Here is a 26534-nt window from a genome sequence, read left to right as displayed (position 1 = left end):
TTCTATGCAAGAAGTCCGCTTCTGCTACTTCTACTGTCATTTCTTAGGGTGCAAAACGTGCCGCCAGCTATCGAAGGTGTGTGACCTCTAGGGCAGCCGTGTTTAATGGTATTATTACACGTATATATTTTTTCTCTAATTCTTCTCCAACTTCAAACGTCTGTCATTATTCCGAGACTAATAGTTAATTTCCAATGAATTGGAGCCAGATCTTTTTAAAATGTAGCCCTGGGCAGGATAACCTGTCTGACCTCTACTTGACCATGAATTAGGATGTTCTATATAACTCTACTATTCATCCTTCTACTCTCTGAAAGATTAACTAAACCCTAGAAATGAAAAAGTTTAAAAAAAAAAAGAAACAAAACAAACAAACAAGGTCCTGTTCGCATGGACTTTTTTTGCAGGCGGAAAAATGTGCCTCAAAACTCCTTAAGGAATTGTGAGGCATATTTTGACCTGCCTGCACTCTCTTTGCTGCATTTTTCGGCCGAGGCCATTGAGCGCCGCCAGCAAAAAACACAGCGAAAATCACTTTCTCTGCCTCCTATTGATGTCAGTGGGAGGTCAGACACGGAAACGCAAAAGAAAGGGCATGACGCTGATTTTTCCCCGTGAGCGTTTTTTTCCGCTTGCAGGAAAAAACGCCTCGGCCTCCTATTGAATCCAACAGGAGGTGTTTTCGGACGTTTTTTGGCATGGTTTCCGCGTCAAACGTGCCAAAGAACTCTGTGTGAACAGGGTCTAAGACTTTCTGCAACTTTTCTTGCAGCAATCTGGGTTCCCTTTTGGCTAAAGACTATCTGAGATGACATGGCAGGACAGAGGTTACTTGATGTGAACAGCTGGAGAAGTTTTCTGCTGCAGCAAGCTACCGCTCAGCCAGAAAAAGTAGCCTTAGCACCGTCCCTTTTTACAAAGTTGTTGTTTCACATGCAATAGCACTGGAGCAGAAAAGTATGATTAACCCAACTGATGCCTCTAGAGCAATAAACCCCCCCAGCCTGAAGTGTCTGTGGTGCCCTCTTCAGCAAGGGTGGCTTATGTGATCTGTGTGACCACACAGGTCACATACTTAAAGGTGGCTTCACACTCTGGGTTTTTCGGAAAAAGTCATGTTTTTTGTGGAGTTTTTGCTGGTAAAAACGCTGCGTCCAGATGTCCGCTTGAAGTCAATGGGGAAATATAAAACGCATTACAAACATTATGGTTTTTTGGTAGCAGTTTTTGGCTCAATGGCTTTTTTTTTTTTTCTAAATCGCAGCAAGACTGGCTTTAATGTTTTTTTGTTTCAGAACAGTGACTTTTTTTCTTCCACAGACCTCCATGGATGAATTTTTTTGAAGAGGCAAAAAAAAAACGTGTTTTTTTTTTTTTTGTTTTTTTTTTATGCATTACATGATCTTTGTGTCACATAATTTGCAAAATGAAAAACGCCACACAAAATAAATGCAGGTAGTAAAACACAGTTTAAAAAAACCCATAAAAGACCACATGTACAGTTTTCCTAAAAAAAAACTTTTTACAATTTTTTTTTTTTTTTTTTTTTTTTAGCAAAAAAGACAAAATGCAGCACAAATAGTGTGTGTGGCTTGCGACCGGCCTATAGAGACTATAGAGACCACATATCCGCTTAGATCAGTGGCCTGTAACCTGGAGCTCTCTAGTTGTGGCAAAACTACAACTCCCATTGTTCTGTCGTATCTGGAGAGTCATACGTTCGATACTCTAGACTGTGAGAAGTTACTTATTTGCCTTGTGACTGTTCTAGATAAGACACAGATAAGGCTTTTTCTGCTTTTTCATGCTTGACGTATTTCTTGGGTCTCGGTTATATGAATGAAAGCAAACACTACAACAATGCTGCTATACACAGGTGTTATAAGTCCCATGTAAATGTACAAACGGAAATGCAAACAATTGTGATGGGACCTGCAATGCACATTGAAATTATCTTTTATATTATCTGTTCTTCTAAGAAATGCGAAGCGGAATAATTAGTTACATTCAGGGATGGGTAAAGGGCCGCCATCGTGGATTTCTGGGCACCTTACAGCCAAGGAGCTTGGGCCCAGGGCCCTAGATTCCTTTCATTATTCAGCGTGGGGGTCAAGAGGGGACACGTTGGCAGGGGCTGCTAGGGGACTTTTCTTATTTGTGGCTGGGCCCCTGATGGCAATGCCGCCTGTGTGGCCCTACATATTTGCAACTTAGTGGCCAAGTAGGTAAGGTCCCCACAACCAACCTACATTATATTGCCCCGATTGCCAATTCCTACTCATTATTAAATTGCATGTAAGTGACTGAGCTTGTGAATTTTACAACCCACAATTATCTGTGGATTGTAAGGGTCAGTTCACACGGCGGATTTTGCGTGGCGGGCCTGCCGCAAAATCCGCCGCGGAATTATTCCTGCCGTCGGAAGGAAGCTTCCTCCTGCAATTAACACCAATGGGAGATTTCGGGCTGAATCCGCCTGAAGATCAGGCATGAAGGCTTCTTTTTCCTGCTAGCTGAAAAAAAAATCAGCTAGTGGGAAAATGAAGCGTCCAACTCCCATTGAAATTTAACAGAAGGCAGAATTTTGCGGTGGGTTCCGCCGAAAAAAAACGGCCGTGTCCACAGGGTCTTAGAGAGACATAAGGAAGTGCTCTATGATTAGATATTAAAGAGCAAGGGTCCCTATACTGTTCTTACACAGGGACCCTCTGCTGTCTACCCCCAATTTTATTGATGCTTTATTTCAGTGGTAACGGATCATTTCCATCTGAAAACACCAATAAATATCCTTAGTCCTCTTCTTTCAGGTTCTGTCGGCAAAGCAAGGTGACAACCAACATGGCCGTTATGACTACTCGGACAACTTTCCTTGAGAACTAAACGGCAAATTTACCTAGTCATGAAATGGTAGAGTCCGATGTATCCGTATAAGACTAGGAAGATTTACCATTCCGAACTCTGGAAAAGCTGCCAACCATATGGGTGGTCTTATTGGATGTCGCCCAGCTTTCCCTAAAGCAGTTATAGATGCAAATTGACCTAGTAGAGTCTTAACAATTTGAAAGCACAACAAGAAATTGTTGACCGCTAGAAATTTAATATTCTATCCGTTTCGATATGTAGAAATTCAGGTTTTTCTTCTACATATTTTTCCTCACTGTCTATTATAAGTAATGAGACCAGTGCAATGTTACACTCCGGGTTATGGTTTTATAGAGCGCATGATTCATCATCTTCACAATCATAAATCATTAAGAATGTCTGTCTAGTTTAAAGGCTATGTAAAAAAACATCAAAAAGCAGGATAGGATCTTACTGTTAATACAGTATGTCTCTTTATTTAGTAGTTTGAGAGCACAAGGGTGAACTGTGATTAAAACCAATTGCCGTCCTGCTCACTGTAATATGAATACCCAGGGGCTGCCAACCTAAAGGTATGAGCATCCAATGAGTTTGATTAATATATCAATACCTGATACCTACATGGGGTATTAATGAAGAAGGCTGCAGAGTGCATTGAGTGGCATAAAGAGCTGGAGACCCAAAGCTCATTCAGAAAGGTACACCCTTGTGCATTCAAAGTACTAGATACCCTAACAAAGTTATGAAAAGATCATTCAACAGCTACTAACCTGCTTATGGTTAGTTTCCAAGCTGCAACAGGGAAAAAATTTAATGGAAAAAAGGAGATTATATAATAAAGATATGATATAGAGATGTATTGGTCGACCACCGAGCCCACGTTTAGCTAAAGTCATCTTCATTGTAAACGCTGCTGACAACCAGTTTTCACAAGCAGCCGTTTCAGGAACTTTTGTGAGCACTTTGCTTTGCGTTTTTAGGTCCAGTCTAATGTCACTATTTGTGACGAATGAAACCATTAAATCCTCTGTGCTCCTTACATGATTGCCTTCATTTTCTTGCAGAATTTCTCGAACAGGTGATTAAAACTCAGAAATTTGACAGCATTGATCCGAAGAAGGTAATTTGTCATCTTCTTCTTCCTTTTTTTTTTTAAAGGACTATAGTAAACCTAAAAGCAGCAAAAGCCATTTTGGGGTAAGTCAATGGCCCACATTTATTATTATGCAGTTTACGCCTAAAGTCTCAAATGGGGACATGCAACAAATTTCACTCCAACAAAGATACCCCAGTAAATGTAGGGCAATATTGATAACTATGCTTCTTATCTGTTTAAAGGGGTTGTTTCATGGAGACCATCCCTGTCCATATGCCCTGTAAGGGCTTGGGACCCCCTCTATGAGCCAGAGGAGAGAGCCGCTCTGGTAGACTCGAGCCATTCATGTATTATATGGACGGCCTCATGTGAATGGCCACCATGTAATACTGCATTTCCCCTGAATGTCTGGCTTGCCATGGCAAAATCGGCTATTTAAAAGGAGCGTCAGGAGCCAACTCCCATATAAAAGGGGTTGTCTGTGATTTGACTACCCTTTTAATGGGGTTATGTGGGGACCAAAAATTATTAGCAGTATTTGAGTACACTCGCTAATATACGTTCTGGTCCCCCGTTGCGCTGATTCTGAAATTGTCATCGATATTTTTTTTTTTTTTTTTTTTATAGCGCTGCCAGGGGACCGGAAGTCTAGTAGCACAGCCTTCTTTGATGATGATAGAGCTCTTCGTCATGTTACCTCCCTCGCTGTTCTCTATATACTCACTCTACTACTGCTCCTGCTTGTATATGGAATACATATTAGCGAGTGTAGTCATATACTGCAGTGAGCACACTGCTAATAATTTTTGGTCTCCGCATAACCCCTTCAAGGCTAAGGCTTCTTGGTGACTTTTTTGATTGTACGGTGGCCATAGTAAACTCGTGGGTCCTCACTAACTCAATGTTTTTCCTATAACTGAAAAGTCACGTGAAAAGCGACCATGGTTGGGGTTCGTGAGGTCATCGCAGGTCGTCCATGACTTTTTTTTCCCCCAGCATGAAACATTGAGGTCAAGTTTACTGGCGACTATCACACAATCAGGATTTGCTGTGAAGCCCTAGTCTGTTAAATGTGATACATGAAAGTATATGTCAGGTTTGCATGTACAGTATCTTAAAGCAAGTCTTTAAAACGACAACCACCTAAGTGAGAAACGCGTATACTAAGCCAAGTCTCAAGAAGGTGGAAGCCTGGCACTCTTCTAGAAGGTAGCTCGAGACATACCCTGCAAATCTAGGGTTTCCAGTAACTGCCCTGTCATCTGTCTAAAGCGTAAAGAGCACTCTATCGGCGCAGCTCTGGATGTGAGTGGAGAAGACAACTCAAAATCAGTAACACAAAGTAGTTGACATTTTATGCAGACAGAAATGCTCAAAATGAAGTTATGGTTTTAAGTCTATGGTTCTCAGTTGGTGGACTACAGGTCCCAGCATGCTCTCTAAGACCTGATCTAGATTTGTACTGTCTGAAAACTTGCAGAGGTTTACATCACATCAGACCCATGTACATTTCCCAGCTTCCTTTCCTGTAGATACAGCAGCAGAATAACCAGCTGCACCCTGGCTTCCCGCAGCGAGCCGTCCACACAATGCCCTGACACACAAGGAAGAGGAAATCTCTTCTGCCCGGGAAACCATTGTTGGTCACCGGACGTGCTGGTTTCCCCTGCACCTCTTACAATGGCCGTCACTTCTGTCCGGTGCAAGAGGGCTACAAAAACACACACACACACACACACACACACACACACTGCATGCCGGGAAACCACACAGACTTCAGTATTCTCATATTTGTAAATTGGTAATTTCTACAATTTGTTTTGTTTTTTATTTTTTCAATTTCCTATATATATTTTTTTTAATTGGCACTGGGAGGGGAGTGCGCAAAATGTCATACCTCACCAGAGCTGCCTTTACCCCTATTCTTTTCTATTATTTGAGGATTTATATGTTGTTCGTCATTTTCTTCTCTCCCCATAGAGTTTGTATGGAGTGAATGCTCGAATGCCAGACAACCTGCTCCCCACTGTGTTCGTACCCGTAAGGAGAAATGGGGGACTCCCTTTTCACTGTAGAAGGGATGAAAGCCGCAGCAAAATTTGCACGCAACACAATCCGCTATGTGTGTGCATACCGTAAGGCTTTGATCACACGGCAGATTTTCAGGTGTATTTCGGCACGTAAAACGCTCGTATTACTCATGCCGAAATACACTTGATATTGCCTGCAAACAGCTTCCCATTGATTTCAATGATCAATACTGTAAGCTGTGTAATTAATACAAGGTGTATTTTTAAGATACTGAATTAAAAACTGCTTCGTAAAAAAGTGACCTCCTTTCTTGAAGCATTTTACATGCTGCTTTTTCCTGTTGACACTGAATATACGCCTCAAAATAGTTTTCAAATATACTTGGAAAATAAAAAATTCCTTTGAAATCCTGGCGTTTTGTTACCTAATTTTCAGAGGCTGTTTTCTCTTGAAATCCGCCTCGTATTTTTCAGCCTGAACATACGCCGTGCGAACATAGTCAGAAGATGGCCATACACCTTAGATAACTGTCGGCTAACCGCTATTCTTCTCGACTCCACCATACACATGCATGCTCGACCAAGCGTGCATGTGTTCACAGTGGGGAATAAGCTGCTGCCAGACTCCTCTGGAGGCAACTTATCTACAATTGCATAGAATTAAGCTTGATGAAAGCCAATATGACCGATACTTCTTCGACCCAACCTATGCCGTTGTGGCAGAGTCAGGACATTCCCATGTACATTAGATGGTTGGCCGGTCCTGCCGAAGCCGGCATGTTTGGCCGATGCTCCTATAATGTGTATGGGTTCTCTTATCCACTTATGTGTTTGATATTGCAGAACTCAAGTGAATGAGGCTCTACTTTAATACCAGACACAGCCTATGGACAAAAATGGCGTGGTCCCTGGGGAAAGAAAAGCAGATTTTTTTTTTTTTTCCCAATCTCATAAAAGGGATCGATCAGGGTCTCTCAGTAAGTTTTAACGACAAGAATTGTGCAGTCTAGTCTTTTTTTTTTTTCTTTAAAAATTACGGAAAACCCATATAGCCCGCATTAGCGCAAGTTTGATCAGCCTTAAAGGGGTATTCCGGTTACAACAAGTTACCCCTAATCCGTGGGGTAAAGGGTAACTTGCTGATCGGTGGGTGTCCGATAGCTGGGAGCCCCACCGTTTACAAGAACGAGGGTCCCGTACCACTTGTTTAAACTGAGCCACAGGTTGCTCATGCGTACTGCTGCTCCATTCTCTATGGTAGTGCCGGAGATAGAGTGCGGTGTTGGATATTTCTGGCTCTGCCAGAGCGTCAATGGTGCGGCAGTGCGCATGAGCAACCTGCCGCTCTGTTCAAACGAGGGGTTCGGGTAAGCGGTGGGGGTGCCAGCTGTTGGACACCCATCGATCAGCAAGTTACCACCTACCTTACGGATAGGGGGTAAATTGTTGTAACCGGAATACCCCTTTAATTGCTGGACTGGGTATTCTGTTTATATTCTCTCTTTACCAAAGGTTTTTCCTGGAGAAATCCTGAATTATTTAATGATGTGTTTTGATCAGCTGTAAAAAAAAAACACCAAGTGGGATAATAAAACAATTACACTGATGGACATTAACCGTAGTTCATTGCTCTAATATGAAAACCATTTTCCTGAGCCTTTTTTGCTGCCGAGCCGATGACTTATTCGAAGGCATAAAGGGTTCAGCTGACTGTAAGAATGATCATTATACCATAAAATTTTATTTCAATTGCTGCTTTCTCAGAAGTATGAGGATATAACAGTCAAAACCGCGCAGTAAAATGTTAATCTAATAATCTGGAGGGCTCCACCGTAATCCCATTTATGACTGAATTCATGTAAAAGTACAATTGGACACGTTTCTCATGGTTGTGGTCTGGACCATGAGGCATTGTGGAGGCAGTGCCACATTAAAAGCTCTTTTAGCTTCGAGGATTGCTCCTCTGCTGTGCAGGGGAGGAGGAGTGATCCCTAATTTTGGTGGAGAATGCAGGAAAACTACAGTTGCGCTTAAAGTCCCAGAGAATTCCTTTAACATTGTCGGTTTCTTTTGCTGCAACTTGTCCCATTCGTTTGAATGGGACTGAAAAGGAAGAACAGCAGTACCAGGTACAGGCACTCATAAGTACGGACTAGCCACTGGACTGTGCCTATGCAAGTACCATGTGATCACCCCTTAAATGGGTTGTCCGTAATTTTCACGGCCTATAGGGAACTGGCCCTCAGTACCCTCACCTATAAGCAGAACGCTGTTCATATCAAGACACTGCGCCGCTCATGAGTGTGGCTATGCCTGGTACTGCAGCAGTGCACTGACCTGCAGTACCAAATACAGCCACACTCGTGTACAGTGCTGTGCCTGAATGGGACCAACCCACCGATCAAACATTGATGGCCTATCCTAAAGAATGGCCATCAATGTCAAAGTCCTGGAGAATCCCCCAAAAAAATTTCAAGAAATATTACTACTTTGATAGCCTAGGGATCTATGGTACGGGCTGTGCCATGTGTTTGAGGCCTTATGTGTCCTATTTAAAGGTGGTTTTACGTGGCTAGATTTCCCGTAATGATCGTCGATATAGCACGTTGATCAGCACTCGTTTTCTCCATTTACATGGAGCAATGATCGGAATGTATGGGGATGAAGGATCGTTCATCCCATACATTTGCATCCTGTCGGTAGCACACGAGAGGATGTGCTGCTGATCAGCGACAATTTTTTTTTTTTTACCCGTATAAAAGTGGTGATCAAGCAATGAACCCCATGATCCGGAATGAGTGTTCGTATGAGCGCTGGTTCATCCGATCATTGGCCCATGTAAAAGGGCCTTAAGGTATTTATCCACTGCCTAAAACTGATGATGAAGAGATGATTTAATTTTACTGTATGCTGTAAAGCGAGATGCTTTTTTTGGATATAGCCTTTTTGACTACTAGATGCCAAAACGTGTGAAAACTGTAATATTTTACAATATATTTTTACATGGATAGACATGACAAAATAAAAAAACAAAACCAAAACAAAAAAACACATTATTATAACTTTGAGAGCGATTCCTAACTGATGACCCTGAGGAATCACATGTTTTATCTTCATAGTACCCAGCTTTACTCCACTACAGCAACTGCATACATATATTATTATCCGATACTTAGGCAGAAATTATCCTCTTGCAGACGTATTCTGCGGACAGCCGCTTCGGGTGTATTCACATGTTGTGGTTTTTTGGGAATTTTAAAATGTGATTCAACTACAACATGTGACCTATTGACTTCCTGTCTGGATGACCTCATAGTTACCTGTACAGGTGTGGTCACCGGAACTTGTATCTACTGTATGTTACTACTAAAGTCCCTCCCATTCAGGAAAGAGGAAGTTTTAGGACATGTTCACGCGGAGCTAAAAAAAAACCGACATGTAAACGTGTCCAATACACAAGCGTTTCTTTTGAAGAGCTTTTTAAAACACAGGCATTTTCCACGTGTTTTTTGACCAGTTTTGTGCGTGCTTTTTGCACGTTTTTTGGCACGCAATTAGGACTCCCATTGGCTAAGGGAACTCTTGACGTGTTTTCGGTGCGTCTTTTTACGTCTCAAAGAATTGATCTGAAGCTGCTTTTTTACACTATGCGTTTTTTTAAAAAACTCTTGTGTAACAAAAACGGGTTGCATGTACTAACTGCGCACTTTCTCGTTGATTTGAATAGGAAGCTTAATAAAACGTAAATCGTGCCGAAATACACGCAGTGTAAACGGCCTTGGAAGGCTGCACATAAAATCACACACCTTCAGAATACAAACAAGCAAGACAAGAGGGAAGATCCAGGAACAAGAAATATTAGACAGACGTTGGGAGGAAATGTATCAAAAATAATTCAAAGTAGGAGTTTGCTATAGCAACCAATCAGATTGTTCTTTCAATTCAAAAGGGCCTCTAAACAATGAGAGCTGGAATCTGATTGGTTACTAGGGGCAACTTTTCTATTTTTCCTTTGCACCAATTTTAATCTCCCCTGGTTTTTAGCAATATTCCTGGAAACCAGGAAGACCACCTGAATAGGAGCTGTAATTTATTTGTATATTCTATAAGTAATATATCCTATATCCTTGCTCTCCAACCAAGAACAAGCCCCTTACCTGACCGCCCCTTATATACCCCTATCCCCCCCGCCCACTTTACCTGACTAGCTAATTGTTCGGCAGGCTTTTCCCGCCGAAATGCCCACTTTTCACCCCAGATGGGCTCCCAGCCATGTCGGAGCTGCAAACCATGTGGCCGCTGCTGTTTTAATCCCTTATGGATGGCTAACGGACACGCATGGCTTCCCTTATGCCTCCTTGCTCAGACTTTGCCCCGAGCTCGTCACTCTTTTTGCTTGTGTCCTGTAATTTTCCGAATCCCTTTCATGGAGTTTGTTTTCCTTTTGCAGGTCTTTGTCGAAATGTTCCCTATTGTTTAAAGGTGTAGGCTTTCTCATATTTGCATTGGTTTTGTCAATATTTTACCCTCTACTGGGTTCAGTGAGCGTCCATAACCTGACTTGTTTTGTCACATACGAGAAGGCGTTTTCTTGACAGATCATTGTATCAACAGACTGGCGTCTAGCCATACTTATTGTCGTCCTTTCTAAGACGTCTCTGTGAAAACACTCCTTTACGCCTCATGCACACGGCCGTGCCTGTAATCATGGGCCTGTAATTGCGGGCACTGCCGCGGACAGCCACCCGGCTTTTCGGCCCGTGCTCCCGGTGTCCGCGGCCAATAGAACTGAATTGGTCTGCAATTATGGATAATTTTTATGGTCGTGTGCACGGGGCCTTAGCATGCATTACGATCATATATCCATAGCACTTGAGTGTTCAATTTAGAACACGACTCCATGGACTTTTTGGCGCCCCCACTGGCACCTACCACCAAAGAAACAACCCATCTACTGTTTTTTTTTTTAAATAAAAATTTAAGTAAGCCTTATTTTGTAATATTTTATTTGTTGCTATTACACTTTTTTATTTTCTGTTTTATATCTGGATTTCCTCTATAAGGTGGAGATGCAAAAAAGAATGACAAAGTATTTCCATTGATACATAATACTATGTGCACGCGGTTTATGGAGTATGAGGAGCTAAATCCTTTTTGGAGTTGTATATGTAGAAGATTTGGGTTTACATTTTGTTGACAGTCATTGGTTGCAGTCCAGATAAATCAGACATTAAGGCTGGATTTACACGAGCGTGTGCGCAAAAGGTACTGAACAGCTCCGTATGTCAGCTGCGTATGATGCGTGGCTGCGTGATTTTCGCGCAGCCGCCATCATTATGACACTCTGTTTGTATGTTTGTAGCACGTGGTGCTTTTCTGTTTTCATTCATACTTTTCACTGCTGTTGCGCGAATCACGCGCGTCCCACGGAAGTGCTTCCGTGTGGTGCGCGTGATTTTCACGCACCCATTGACTTCAATGGGTGCGTGATGCGCGAACAACGCACAAATATAGGACACGTGAGTTTTACGCAGCGGACACGCTGTGTGAAACTCACGGACAGTCTGCACGGCCCTATAGACTAACATAGGTCCGTGCGAGGCGCGTGAAAATCACGCGCGTTGCACTGACCTATTATACGTTCGTCTGAATAAGCCCTCAATGTTATGTAACACTCTAGGTCAATAGTCTCTAACTTGTTGTTTTCCAGCTGTTGCAAAACTACAACTCCCAGCATGCCCTGACAGCTTGCGGCTGGTTTTTGAGGATGATTCAGGACTCATGAGTGCTCATTACACTATTAAAAAGACCTAAACTCTACAGCAACTCCCAAACTTTGAATAGTGCCACTGTAACCCAGACTCCCCCGTGTATACAATATTCTCATAGGCGTCTCAAAAACATCTCCAATGTGGTGGTTACACATTGCGGAATCATGTTTGTATGGAATCCATATGCAATTATCCACATTGTGGAGAGTTTCCTTGCAATTCCTTTAGTATAGCTGGGTTAACCGGCTGGTTGTGTTCTGGTCTGGTTAGTTGCTGATATACGACAAATGTTCTGTCCCATTTGGTGGACACAGTGGTTGTCTTATGGATGATGTAGACCAACCATGATGCTCGTACATTATAGCATTCGACTCTGGTCTTTTGTACCCAATGTTGTTAGCCTGCCCTCCAGTTATTTTGTGAGAATTTTTATAAAAAAATACAGTTTTTGGGTTTTGTCCTGTAGAAACACTCAAGATGAAGTGGTGGATAAATAACGGACTACTTATAACTCTTTTGGGGCTTCCATACGAACGTGGGACCTTACATTATCACTCGAGTTGACCCTTGGGTTTGTTATCTGTAAGGTGGGGTAGATCTCGGTGAGGGTCACCCCAGCCATGGGAAAGAAATGCTCTGGTTGGCCCAGTCTATGGATCCATACTGACCTTCTTCGCAGACCCTATTGCGTGCTATGTTCTTGACCCTAAGGTTTAGCTGTCATTATTAGTCATTTGTGTGTTTTTGTGTGTGTGTGTGTGTGTGTGTGTGTGTATGTATATATATATATATATATATATATATATATATATATATATATATATATATATATATATATATATTTAATATTGTACTTATATTTAGGTCCTGATGTATGAGGTGGGCTACCTTGTAGCTCTAGCCATTGGCCTGGTCTTTATTATTCTGATGACATTGATCGGTGTGTTCTTCGCTTGCTGCCGCTGCTGTGGAAATTGTGGTGGAAAAATGTATCAGAAAAAGACGAAAAATATGACCTGCAAGAGGAGGTTTCTGTACTTTTTCCTGCTCATCATCACTCTTGTTATTCTGTAAGTATAGAAACAGTCCTTTTTTATATTTGATTTGATTCCTGAACAAAATGAATCTAGAGATGACTAGGGATTATTCTCGTCTGCAACTGAAGAAATTATATTTTTGTAGAAAGTCTGTTACCATGAAGATCCTTTAACATTAGGGCATTCTAAATGGGGGCCAGTGAATCCATTTAATGACCCCTGTAGTGGTCCTTTTAGCCAGTCAGAAGCTCTAAGAGGTATGATCTTAAGCAGACTACTTTTCAAAACACTGCTGGTTGCCCTCGGAAACAGACAACAGTTTATCTCAACCTCCTGTCAGACAAGTGTCCGAATGGCTGAGCTCTGTGTACCTATCATCTGACCTCCCACAATGCATTGCTCTGGTAACCGGAAACCAGCAGAATCTTAGATTTAGCTTTAAACATTAATAGTAAAGACGACTCCATAAAACGAAGAATTTACAAAATTAATCCACATTTTATGTAGATTTAAGTTTTGCTAAAAGGGGTTGTCTCCTAAAGACCTCTCTTCCATATATCCCTTTAGGGCATATATGGAAATAATGGGGAGGCCCTGCTCCCCTCTGCAAGGTATAGTGGAGAGCTGCTGATGAAGAGTGGATCTTGCTTTGGCGGACCTGGTCGGCCCATGTGTTGATATTTGGAATGGCAGGCATATAATTCTACATTACCCCTACAGTATTCATTGCATACTGACATAAAATTTGGTTTTCAAGATCTCTGCTTGCGGTCCTTCATTGTTTACATTTAGGGTACATCCACACACAGCGTGAAGACTATGGAATTTCAGCAATGGATTTCATAGCAGAAAATCCACGACGTATTAGGCCTCATGCACACGAATGTGTTTTTGCGTCAGCAATTCACCCGAAAATCCGGGGGTCAATTGTGGACCTGTGGTTTCCACAGTCAGTGCATTGGCCAGGAGCCCGGATTGCAGAAAGATAGGACATGTCATATTACGGGCCGCATTTGTAGTCCAAGCTCATTGAAATGAATGTGTCACGTGTGCATGGTCTGTGATTTACGGACGGCCCGCGGATGAGACTCCATGGCCGTCCGTGTCGCAATCACGGCTACAGTCGTGTGCATGAGGCCTTGGAGAAGCAGCAGAGTGGATGAGATTTGACTAAAACGCATGCACGTGCTTCGGGGAAAAATCAGGCGAGAAACCGTTCATAAATTGACCTGCGCTGCATTTTATTTTATTTTTTTAACCTGCAGTATGTAAATTTATGCTGCGGAATCGCTGCTCTTCTGTTGCAGATTTTCCTCATTGAATTCAGTAAGGAGGAAAAACTTGCAACAAATAGCACAAATGTTGTTGTTTTTGCAACGGAAAATCATGAAAAAAATAAAAATAAATTTTGATTAAAAAAATTAATACTTACTCCCTCCAGCCGTTGTCATCGCAAAGCATCCCTCTGTTCTCTGTGCAGCCAGCCTCCTGAGATGGCGTTTCATCCCATGTGACTGTTGTAGCCAATCAGAGGCTGCAGAGGTCACATGGGCTGCAGCGTCATCCCAGGAGGCAGGGCATGCACGGAGAACAGAGGGACTCGTTGCTATGACAATGGCTGGGGGGGTAAGTATTGGCTTTTATTTATTTTTTTCATCACCATTTCTGCAGCGGAGATTCTGCCTGAAAATCTGCACCACAATTTTGTGCGTTTTTTTTGTGTCTAATACCCTGTAGGTCCTAGGGCGGACAAGCTGCATACTTTTATGCAGAGCATCCACCCTGTGTGAACATAACCCTATGGGGGTACAAATCTGTCCTGGTCATGTGATGGACGTCTAGGTGTACGGCTCGTTATAAGACCGAACCATTCATGTGATCACGTGACCAGGACAGATTTTTACGCACTGGAAGGAAATAAAGAAGTTTCCTATTGAATGAAATCAAGCAGAGATCTTGAAAACCATGAGCAGGAAATACATAAAGTATGGTATATCTTTTTATAACACAATAAAAACCCTTTGTATGCTGAATCCGTAGTTTCTATAGAACCATAAAACTGTTTTACACTTAATAGCTGTGAATTTTGAATTGATGACGTTGATTTCCTGTCGTTTGTCTCTTACTCAGGGCCGGTGACATTTGCGCATTTTATAGCAACAGCAAAATAAACAACGCAGTCTACAGCAGTTTCAAGTCCTTCAATGATACAGTGAACAACCTGAAGACCTATGTCAATTCAGTGCCCCAGGTACAGTACCAAGTTATTGTAACCCTGCACTACTGAACCAGGTGTAGCGAACACTACAACTCCCAGCATGCCCTGCCAGCTAACTTTACAACAGCTAACTAGACATAGGCCGGCTGTAAATCCCACCACTCCCCTGGAGAACATCCTTTATTGAGCTGTACCATCTGCTGAGTCAATGGGAGGATAAAACAGGGACCGGAAAATGCCGGTTTTATGGCTGGTTACCTGGTGGAATAAGCTGTAAAGATTTATTGGGGCTTTAAAACAAAAGTCAATGACCTGATGGTACAGCAATAAAGCAAACACCTTCTGGGGAACTGGAAAGCTATCGACCTAAAAATACATGAAAAAGTAGGGACATTTACCGGCAGACAAGTGCGTGAGCGACTAGTATAGCGGGACGATTCCCGGCACCCTCCAGGGACGATTGGAATGACGAGGTGTTTGCATTCAGTTACGGTAAAATACGCGTGCTGCATGTTTTACCATCCATATGGGTGTTACAGAAGTGAGAGCCTCATGTCTCGCCAGTAGTGGTCCAGGAAGCTGAGATTCATGGTGGTGTTTGATTACACATTAAAACCGCTTATTTCCGTTGTTCTGCTCCCTCAAAGGACCCAAAAACCTGAAATAAGTTTCCGTCAAACCACCCATTTTTCTATGGGTTTAGTTTTGGCGTCCACTGTGCTCGGTTATGTTCTGTTCTGTCAGGTTTCCAATGATGACGGATACAAATGGATGTGCCTTGCGTTTATATCCGTTAGGCTATGTTCACACCTGCGTCAGTGTGTACTGTTGATTTTGCTCCCTTTAGAGGAGCAGAACAAGGGAAGAACAGAAGCAATGGTTCCATTGTCTTAAATGGGTACCATCGGCTTTGCGTCAGGGCGTCCGTGATTTTACCGGAAACAATAGCACAGAATGTTGCACTATTTTATTTATTTCAGTTACTTATATAGCGCCAACATATTACGCAGCGCTGTCTTTTACTGTCCCCATTGGGGCTCACAATCTAAATTCCCTATTGGTATGTTTTTGGGGTGTGGGGGTACCCGGAGGAAACCCACGCAAACACAGGGAGAACATACAAACTCCATGCAGATGTTGTCCTTGGTTGGATTTGAACCCAGGACCCCAGCGCTGCAAGGCAACAGTGCTAGCCACCGTGCTGCCCCCTATTGCTTCCGGTAATCCCAGCTGGATTTGCAACAGAGGCCCCGAACGGAGCCTCCAACCCAGGTGTGAACATTATACATGACATTTAACAGGTCCGTTGATTTTTTTTTTTTTTTTAACTGCACATGTACAGAATAAAAATAAAAAAATACTAAAAAGCGGATCAGTGAAAGATAGCGAATACCTGATATTAAACTGAAACAAACGGAAGGTAAAGTGTCAGTTTTATTGACGGATCCTGCCAATGGATTCTTAAAATAAGGAAAATTTTACCTCCCGTTGCTTTCAGTTAGGCATTTACACAGATCTGCTAAAACGGAAGGCACGACGTAGATGTAAATGAAGCCTTACTGCCGGTTCACATCTGCGTTGGAGGCTCCGTTCGCATGCTGCGCTATCAGACCATGGACACTCTGACGGAAAGCTGACAGAACTCATTAAAGTCAATGGAACCATTGCGTCCGGTTTTCCTTTGTTCTGCTCCCCTGACGGAGCAGAACAGAATGGTCCGACACAGATGTGAGCGAAGTCTTAGCAGTCCCTGTGCCGGTCTGTGACATGGAGGAAATACTGTGATCCCTTCACATCATAAGCAGGTAGAGGGACAGCAGAAGGCAACTCTACTGTAGGAGGACCTCACCAGAGAACACCTGATATCTCCGCTCCCTGAGCCCTGGGAATGTGAAATTTTAGGTTGTAAGATAGTTGGACTTTCAATTTTGAAAAAATATATTAAAAAAAGTCCAAAATGTTCATAGAAAGAATTAATGGCAAGTGTCAATGTATAAATACAGTATTAGGAGGCGGTGGTATCCATTGTAGGACAGATCCTGCAACCACGGAAAACACAATGCAAGTGTGAACAGAGCCTTAGGGGTGATCTTAAACATGTCCATTACAGACTTTTCTCATGGTCCTGATCTAGGGCAGGGGGAGGGCCAGTTGTCCTGTTCTGCTACTTCACCATGAATAACTCCTAGTATAAACCGTGCAGTGTGAGTAAGGACTTCGTCGGTAATCCCGTCAGATTTTATAGCGAGAATAGCGTTGCATGCTGCATTATTTTTCCTGTCAAAGCAGCAGATACCACGCTGGAACTCGTCTGACCCCATTGTAAGTCAGTGGGGTCCATTGGGTGCCGGTGGTATCCGTCATATGACGGATCTAGCAGAGTGCTGTGACTTCCGTTCTGAATGGAAGCCACAAAGCAAGTGGGAACATAGCCTAAGATTCCTGGATAAATGTGATCATACATTTTTTTTTTTTTTTCAGGATGTTGACATTATTATCAATTCAAGCAGTATTCCTATTACTTCGGCCAACAGCAGCATTATTGGTAAGTCCATTAAGGTTAAAATCCCACCAAATATAAGTCCTGGAGTTTCAATTTGGCTGTTTCTGGCTTCTTCATTTGTGGGTGACTATCAATATGGCCGCCAGGACTGCTCCCACAAGAATTTTACCCCCGTTTCAAACTTCTAAATAGAAAAACTGCTGTATTGTACAACAATGCACCCCTTCCCCAGTACCCATATCATATGGGACATATCACTACATAACTCGGCATATATACTGCTCAGAACTCTAAGAAAGCAGTTTTCCAAAAGTAAGATCTAACTAAGAAGTAGCTGGGAATTTCCACAGCTCAAATACTTCTATTGACTTTTTATCTTGTTGTGTTTTTTTTTATTTTTTTAATCGTGTTATTTGAATAGGTATCGGTCCAGTTCTTGGAGGGATGATTGAAAGTGCTGTCGAGAAAGTGGCAAATAAAACGCTGAATACAATTCAAGGAACGGTGGATGGTAAGAATTCATGTGTTGACTGTATACATAATACATACACAATGTCATAGACTCCATCGCCATTAGTATAGCAGCTTCTGATTATCTCGGGTATAGGGTGTTTTCCAATCAAACGGCACGAAGTTACAACCCTCAGGGTTGCGACTTCATCTAAGCTCTATCTTCAGTCATTTCCAGACCCATTACAGACTTCTAGTTTAATTTTTTCGCGTAATTTTGTATATGACTTAATCATCTAGATGTGATCGGGGTGACGTGGAGCAAAAAATCCCACTTCTGGCCCTAAACTTTATTCTACACGTCACTCATTACAGATATCCTAGATGCTATTGAGTTATCTATTTAAAGGGACTTTTAAGAACCTGCCCCATCTTGTCCATGGCTATGACTAGTATTGCAGGTCATACTTATTCAAATGAATGGGGAGGCAATAGCAAACTCATGAGTGGAGGTGTTTTCTGGCAAAAAAAACAAAGACCCTTTTTTGTCATTTTAAAAGTGTATTCCCAACTTGGATATTTATGGCATGTTTGGCTGTTTCGGTAACTTCCATGAAAATGAATGGATGGAGAAGTCACTGTTCTTAACACAGGTGCCTAAAAAATGCTTTTATGACCTGTAAATCAGATATATTGTTGGGTTGAGCTGCTCCCTATTTCAATCGGGAGATGGTCATCATGCATCGTCTATTACAGTCTGAACTGGTTATGTTCAACCACAGAATGTGTGAGTGTTTAACACTTAAAGGAATTTTCCCATAATAATAATAATTCATCACCTATCCACATGATAGGTGATACATTTTCACTTGGTGGAGGTTTGACCACTTGGACCCCCGGCGATCCTGAGAACGGGGTTCCCCGATTGCCCTATGTGAATGGAGCAGTACTGTGCATGTTCAGCCACCATTCCATTCACTTTCTATCGAACTGTCTGAGAGCCCGGCTAAAGTTTATATGAATCTAGCCTTTAAGTTGAATATTTGGCCTTGTACTGTATGGCCATCATTCCACAGCACCATACAAGGCCAGATACTTCTGCTCATTCTAAGGGTTGAGTGGTAAGATATTCAGAACCTCCTGCAACTTGACCATCCCCTGTAGTGCCCATTTTAATTTGTTTCTGTAATTGTGTACAAAGCCCATTGGCGGATTTTGGTCTTCCGACTTGCTTTGTCAATTGTGAAAGGATTTATTAACGTTGGCTGCAATATTCCCATAAGTACTGTGACTAGTACACCACAAGACATACATTTCATAAGTTAGCAAGACATAGGGGACAAATGTAGGAAAGTATGGCTGCAAGGTCAGACTACACAGGGTTTATTTGTAGTCTGTTTCCATGGAAACACAGGTCTCCATAGGAGACCTCGTATTAAACACTCTTATCGTAGAAATTGAGTATCATTGTGCGAACCTGTGGCTGAGATTGGGTAATAAAACAAGCTGTTTGCTTTTTAGAATATTTGTACAACAGAGAAAACATTTATACTGAAAGAACCTTGAGATTTAGAGTGCTTATCGTAAACCAACACAAATTAACCTGTCTGAACTGGTCCTGTAGTAACTTCCTGTGCCCTCCCGAACTTGTTAACCCCATCATTTCAAGCACCCTTTTACGCGGGCCAGTTATTGGGCAAACGATTTTTGATCATTGCCCCGTGTAGACAGGGCAACGATCAGCCGATTACTATTACTGTAGCGTGTAGTTACTATATTGATGATCTATCATCAATATAGTAACTACACGCTACAGTAATAGTGATTTAAAGGGGTTGTCCAATTTAGAATTTTTGTTTTTCTCCATAAAAACCTATTAGAGAGGGGGGTCCTCATTTCAGGATCCATTTTTCACATCTTCGTCCCTGTTCCCAATGGGGCTCACAATCTAATTTCTCCTATTTCGGCCATGTTTGCACTTGAACTAATTTCCTATGATAGTCCATTTCCCTAACAGTATATTTTTGGAGTGTGGGAGGAAACTAAAGAAAAGTCAGGTCCTCGTAAAACTTTGAGAGACGATGGTGGAAGAATATGAATGGAGTGTGCCTATAAAGGTGGTTGCTGGTTATACACATTATATAAGGGGTTAAGTAATGTTCTCTTATCAGGAAGTAACATTGGGAAAAAAACATATGCAGTCATGTGTATAGAGGCGTTCTAATTCCTGGCATGCAGATTAAAAACTGATCTGGTTATAACGTCCCACGCTTTGTCTCTTTTATACTACCGCAAATCTGCTTGTTTGATCGAGATAAAGACCAGCTTAAAGCGTGAGATCGAGGTTTATGTTTTGCTACTGGAATGACTACCTATTACAGTCTGTGCTATTTTAATCTTGGTTTAATGTAATTTATTTATCAAAAGATAAATCAATTAGCCAGGGGTGGGCACAGACCACAGGGGCCCCTGTGCAAGAACAGTGTATGAAGCCCTTGGTTTCAAACCAGTGATGTACATACTCTAGAATGCATAGCAAGAAGAACAATTTCGGCCCTTCTAGGTTCTGCTTGCTACCTACACACTCTTAACCGCCCAGGAGAAGAGGTCCTCAGACCCCCACACTATTTTTATGACATTGGTACATTTTCTACTTTCTTGTATGCTAACATTGTCGAACCAGTGGAGATCACATCTCTTTATAGATTCTCACGAACCATAAAAATGGTACTAGACCAACTTGGAATGGGCCCGTCTCTCTAGGGGCCCATAGCAGCCATGTTCGCTACCTCCATGGTATGTACGTCCTGGTTTCCAACTGCTAATTTAATGAGTATGGGGTGCTTGTTATGGAGAATTTTCTTTATGGCTCCCTAAAAAAATATCACTGGTCTGCCATTCCACCACTCTGCCATTTCACCAGTAACTGGCCCCTGGGTGATTCCAAGAATGAGCCAGTCCTATTTATGATCCTCAATGGGGAGGTAGCTGTGCAAGCTTAGGAGTAAGGCTCGGGCTACACTATCACTTTTGAATAAAATTGTGATACAACCACAACGTTTCCCTGACTAAACTAGTTGTGGATGACCTTTTGACCATGGAAAAAAAAAATCTGACTGGGTCACACTTTTTGATGGCCACAAGTTCGGCCCTGACCTTGTTTTCCCTAGGGAAACAAAGTCACATTGTGGGCGTGGGAATGTCATAATTTTACTATGAATCACGTACGGGTCCGTGTAGCTGCGGAGCCCTAACTACCACTATCATTAAAAGGTTTCCATAACTAGTTATGGGAAAGACCCATCTGGATCTCCATCGATCAAACTTTTATGATGTCCTAAAGTGTTTTTGGGACAGTCCATGTTTTACAATGGTGGTACCCCTACCAAAAGATCTTGCTGCTATGATTCCCCCAATTAGCTGTTTGTGGTAGGGGAGCCACCATTTTCAAAATGTTTTTTAGTGCCTTCAAGGGAGATAATGCCCTAGAAGGACATATGACAAATGCATTGTCCTAAAGCAGATAACTCCTTTTTAAATTGGCTTTCTTACCTGGTATCGCATCCTCCGGAACAAATTAATTCTATATGCCTGAGAAAACACAAGACTCAAAAAAATAACGCCTTTGGTTACGATTTTATAATTCGTTCACTATATGGCATTATTATTTATTTTATTTCCTTTTTGTAATTCCAATGGTTAAAGCAATAATTCTCCCTCTTCTTTTCTTATAGACCTAAATTCCACTGCAATAGCCTTGAGAAATGTGAATGATTCATTTAACGCCCTGCGAAGCACCCAAGATCAGCTGGCCCAGAATCTCACCACAATTCGAAATCGAATTAATCAGACGCTCACGTCATGCGGCAGCTCGTGTTCTCCTAATCCTTCAATCAGCGACCTGGACATAGACGCCAACTACCAAAGTGTAAGTGTCAAACATTCACCACGTCGTTTTCCTTTGTAACGTAATTACTGCTCTAAAAAATGGCCAATAAATACGACGTGTCTTCTTCTGTCAGTTGTTAAAAATTCTTCTGTTTTTGTTAAATCTTTTTCCTGTTGTCACTTTTGGAGGAAAAAAACTGTTATAACCGAGAGAATTGAGATATTTTGCGTTCACTTTTTTTTTTGTTTTCATTCAAAAATAAATATTTTTTTTTAGAATTGGAGAACAAAGCAAAAAGTAAAGTTGCAAACGACCTTATGACTAATCCAAAAACATTGGTTATTTAAATGGGGATTTGTGATTTATATAATAATTTTATTTCAGATCTGTTAAAATAACAAAACAGCCCATGCTCTTCTGTTAAATTCCCTGTTGTTCCTGTTCTGATGGTCGTGTGATCCTCATTGGTCTTTGTTTACATTGCAGCAGTGATGACGTGTTGTGCCAGAACATGAACGCTGCTGCAAATCACTGGCCGCAGCAGTCACGAGCAGCACATCCTGGCATTACCGCTGCGGCTATTGTTGATTGGCCGCAGCAGTCATATTGGGGGCCATGATACTGGAGCGGTGAATGATTTAACAGCTGTTTTTTTTTTAATTAAAGCTCTGAACTACCCCTAAGTTTAGTACTAGACCCCCAGCATTCAGGAAGGGCTGTCGTATTCTGACGTCTGGGACCACACCAACCCTAAGAATGAAAAGGGATCCAATCCTAAGGAAGCGCTGTGACTCCTTCTGATTTCCTCTGCACAGCAATGCTCTATTGTCAACCCACTTTTGCAGGGAACTGCACTTGAGTCAGTCCCTTTGACTTGACCCCATTGGTTGTGAGGATCGGCAGGTGTCGTGGGAATACTCCTTTATTTTCTTGCATTAGTCAGATTGTGATCAATGCTGCAAACTTCCAAACAAATAAAAATTTGAGCTAGTTAAGAACCTTTATTGTGGAGCAATCGAAAGTAAATCGGCATCAAAATCTGACTAAAAATGATGTAAGATAATTATGTCCACTCAGGATCCCCTCTACGAGCTTGAATGGAGAGCCGCTCTGGTGGACTTGGCCGGCAATACATTATATAGTCAGATGGATGAGCGCCATGTAATGCTACATTTCTCCAGCAGTGGACGCTGCAGGAGAAATGTATGGTCAGACGCGGCTTCTCACTGATCACTGGGCCATCTTCTATGTAAAAAGGGTCTGTCTTTGTAAGGCAACCCCCATAGTAACTATACAATAAGTGAAATCTGCAGCAAATCCGGAATGTCTGCATATGGCCTATACTTCTGGAACCATATTTGTAATTTCTAGGTTAAGGTGCCCTCTACAATTTCATTTTATCTGTTTGGGAAACTACAAATTTTTGTTTGAGTTCTCTTTAAACTCAATTAAAATAAATTTTATTAACTGTATATTTACAGATACCAAGTTTTACTGACCAGCTGAAAACCATTGATGATTTTTTGAACTCCGGAATAGGAGACAATATCCAGAACGTAAGTTTGATGTTTTAGTCTTAGCTCGGATTTTCTTCACCCTGACTAAAAATGAAGCTGCCCTAGCCCTATATCTAGATAGCCTGACCAAGGTAGAATGGCTGATTGGGCTTGAAATGATCATAGTGCCCTCCTTTGTTTTGAGTGTGGGGTTTAGTTATACATTATTTCAGTTTTACTGTAAAAAAATATACATACAATTCTTTGGAGTCCCAGGAGATCAGCCTTCTCACTCTCTATCACAAAGCTCGGATCACACTTGGCTGTAAGGCGACTTACTGCAGCAGAAGCCCTCCGCCACTTCTCTGTCTGAAATAGGAGAACAAAAAAAAACAACTAAAACCTACACCCCTTAGCGAAGCGACATCCCCTCAGCCAGACAAAAATGGAAGAGATCTCGTAGAAATTAACCCTGTGTTCCAACAAGATTGTTTGTTTTGTTCATGGGTTTCAGAAAATCCTGAACGCGGACCAAAACTGACCAAGTTTTTCTTGTTTACTTTTATTATTAATTTCTAGGTGTACTGTTCCTTTAATTTAATGTTTTACGGGCAAGTGCTTAACGTTGGGTAGGACATTCTTGTCTAGAACCAGATCCAGGAGTCATATTGATTTATTTCTCTTGAGTTCCTGGTGGTCTTGTATCAAGACAAACACACTTGAAACTGGCCTACTATAGTGAAAGGGCAATCCTTTAATAAGGGGTGTAGCTATAGGGGTGCAGAGGTAGAAGTTGCACAGGCCCTGGTGCCTGAGGGGGCCAAAAGGTCCCTCGGTCCCACATCGTTGCTAGGGGGCGCTGTTGAAGATTTTGAATTGTGGCCTAGGAGTTCAAGTCACACCTCCGCATATAATATTGATCTACGCATATCTTGGTCAGTGTACACATTGAGAGTCTGGCTTTCATCTGTCCAGTCGTTAATTACTGTTTGCACCATATAACAGCAATGATCGTGTATTTTTTGGGATCATAATGGAGAATATTTATAAAGATCAGTGCAAGGGAAGTGTAACATAACCAATCAGATTCTAGCTCTAATTTTTCAGATGCCCTTTGGTAAAGGAAAGCAGTGACCACATTGGTTGCTATGGATAGCTGCTTCTCTTGCATTATCTTTGACCGTGATTGAAAACTTTGGATATTTCCTCTAAATTCCGGAAAGTTGCAAGAAATAAAAAAAAAATGTGTTCTTTTCTTATTCCTGTCTTGTTCTGCCACTCCCTGATGATTTGGTGTATATACTAGGCCTAACTTACATACTGGTGTATACACGGGTCTGGCGGGGGACTGGGAACACAGGACAGGAGGAGTATTTTAATTGTAGGTTTATTAGAATTTGATTTCTCTGTTTCGTGCATATTTTTGTTGTTTGGGGGAAAAGTCCAAATCTCGGGTAACCCTTTTAATGTACGTAAATGTATCATTTGCGTGTTTGGAATATTAATTTAATATTAATTTGACTACAGGCTCGTCAGACACTTAATGACATTCCTCAGATGGTAACCAATCAGACCAAGACTTCTGTGCAAAGTAAGCCAATCAACATCTAACCTCCTAGTTCTGTAAATGGCCAGAACAAGTCCCCATAATGACAGCCAAAGTACCGCCATCAACCATGCCAGCAAAGTGGCCCACGTAAACAACAGTGCCGGCATAGCCCTGTCACGGTTTTATTTACTGTAACTAGATCAAAAACCCTGTGCTATATATTTTTATAATATATCTTTATCCCCTGCTTCCCTTCACAATGGGTTCTGGAGGACTGCGGATAGGCCATCAATGGTAGATCAGCTTGAGACCCCCCGTCTATCGGCACAATCAAAGGGCCATGGTGCTCCTGCGAGGGCCGCATCCCCTCCAATGTTCACACCGGCACAGTGGCTCATCCGTATGGTTGGCTGTGTCCGGTACTAAAGCTCATACCTGACAACCGTCCCAATTTTGGCGGAACAATCCTAAGAGACCACAAAAGGGATCTGGTTATGCACATTTGTCTGAAAGTGGGCGTTTCTACAGTTTTGAGGGTGTCCCTTGGGGGGCTTAAATGTCCCGATTTTGGGAATTTAAATATTGGTAAGTATGTCAAGGAGGTATGTCCCAGAGTTAGGACCCCACCAATCGGACATTCATGGCCTTTCCTAAGCATAGTCCAGGAGAACCCCTTTTAAATGATAAAATGCTGCCACCACCACTAGGGGCAGCTCATTGTACATATATTTATACAGCTCCCATTATTGAGTGCAATATAAATACATGTTCGGCAACTAGTGGAAGCAGTCAGCAATTTTGGACAATCCCTGAGATTAGACCAGGATTTTTCAATCCTAATTTGGAGCTACTAAGCCTAAAGTCGCAGCAAAATAGAGATACAATAGACAAATAAATATCTATCCAGCGGTTGGCTGCCGTAGACCAGTCCTTCTTCCGTTAATAAGTAACAGTGTTGTGAATGAGATCAGGAGTAATCCTTGTGGTTGACTTGTATACGCCTTAACTGATCACATTTTATTTTGCAGAGGTGCAAGATCAGCTGGTAAATATAGAAAAGAAAATTCAGGAGGCCAGGAACAGCTTTTCTATTGTGGATAAACTGAATGAAGTGAATTCTTATTTTGATTCGGCAACCAGCAATGCAAACAAATATAAACCGGATGTAGAGAAATATGAATATTACAGGTAAGACGTGGATCTGTCATTCGGTATACTTAACAGCAGTCAAGGGTTTATGCAAATTAGTTTTTCTGTTTCGGCCTATTTTGGGGAGGAGCGGTCCTGGGTGAGATGAGGGCGGGGCTATAATTGTCCTGCAATTTGGGATTTAATTGTTGAGGAGTATGTATTCCCCTCTTGGCTCACCTAAGAACCAACATCAGTCAGTCATCAACTACAGGTTTCTTGTTTGGGACTCCAGTCTTAAAAAATAATCATCCCCATGGGCCTGGATACAAAAGTTCAGCCTGCCCCCCCCCCTCCCCTCCTCAATGACTGATCCAAAATCTTTCTGTTTTACATGTTAAACCTACAATTCACTCAGCGGACATGTCTCCGTATCTTCCTTTTTTGTCATCTGCTGCCCGCCTATGTGTCCTAAGTCTTCCCGTCTCACAGCAGCGGTGGCGGC

General features: G+C 42.0%; 1 protein-coding gene across 4 annotated transcripts in view; it reads left to right on the top strand.

The window, feature by feature from the left end:
* Positions 1-26534, top strand: part of LOC142664081 (prominin-1-A-like) — a 100477-nt gene that overhangs the window by 51673 nt on the left and 22270 nt on the right. For all 4 annotated transcript variants that reach the window (XM_075843013.1, XM_075843011.1, XM_075843012.1 and 1 more), the window contains 9 exons: positions 3927-3982; positions 12624-12829; positions 14927-15047; positions 17496-17559; positions 17939-18028; positions 21702-21895; positions 23338-23412; positions 24880-24943; positions 25930-26089. In XM_075843013.1, coding sequence (XP_075699128.1) covers positions 3927-3982; positions 12624-12829; positions 14927-15047; positions 17496-17559; positions 17939-18028; positions 21702-21895; positions 23338-23412; positions 24880-24943; positions 25930-26089 — 1030 coding nt within the window. The remainder of the gene's footprint in view (positions 1-3926; positions 3983-12623; positions 12830-14926; positions 15048-17495; positions 17560-17938; positions 18029-21701; positions 21896-23337; positions 23413-24879; positions 24944-25929; positions 26090-26534) is intronic.

Source organism: Rhinoderma darwinii, chromosome 11 (genome assembly GCF_050947455.1).
Source record: "Rhinoderma darwinii isolate aRhiDar2 chromosome 11, aRhiDar2.hap1, whole genome shotgun sequence".
Lineage (NCBI taxonomy): Eukaryota > Metazoa > Chordata > Amphibia > Anura > Rhinodermatidae > Rhinoderma > Rhinoderma darwinii.
Note: the sequence above shows the minus strand (reverse complement) of the source record. Positions and strands in the feature narration are given on the sequence as shown.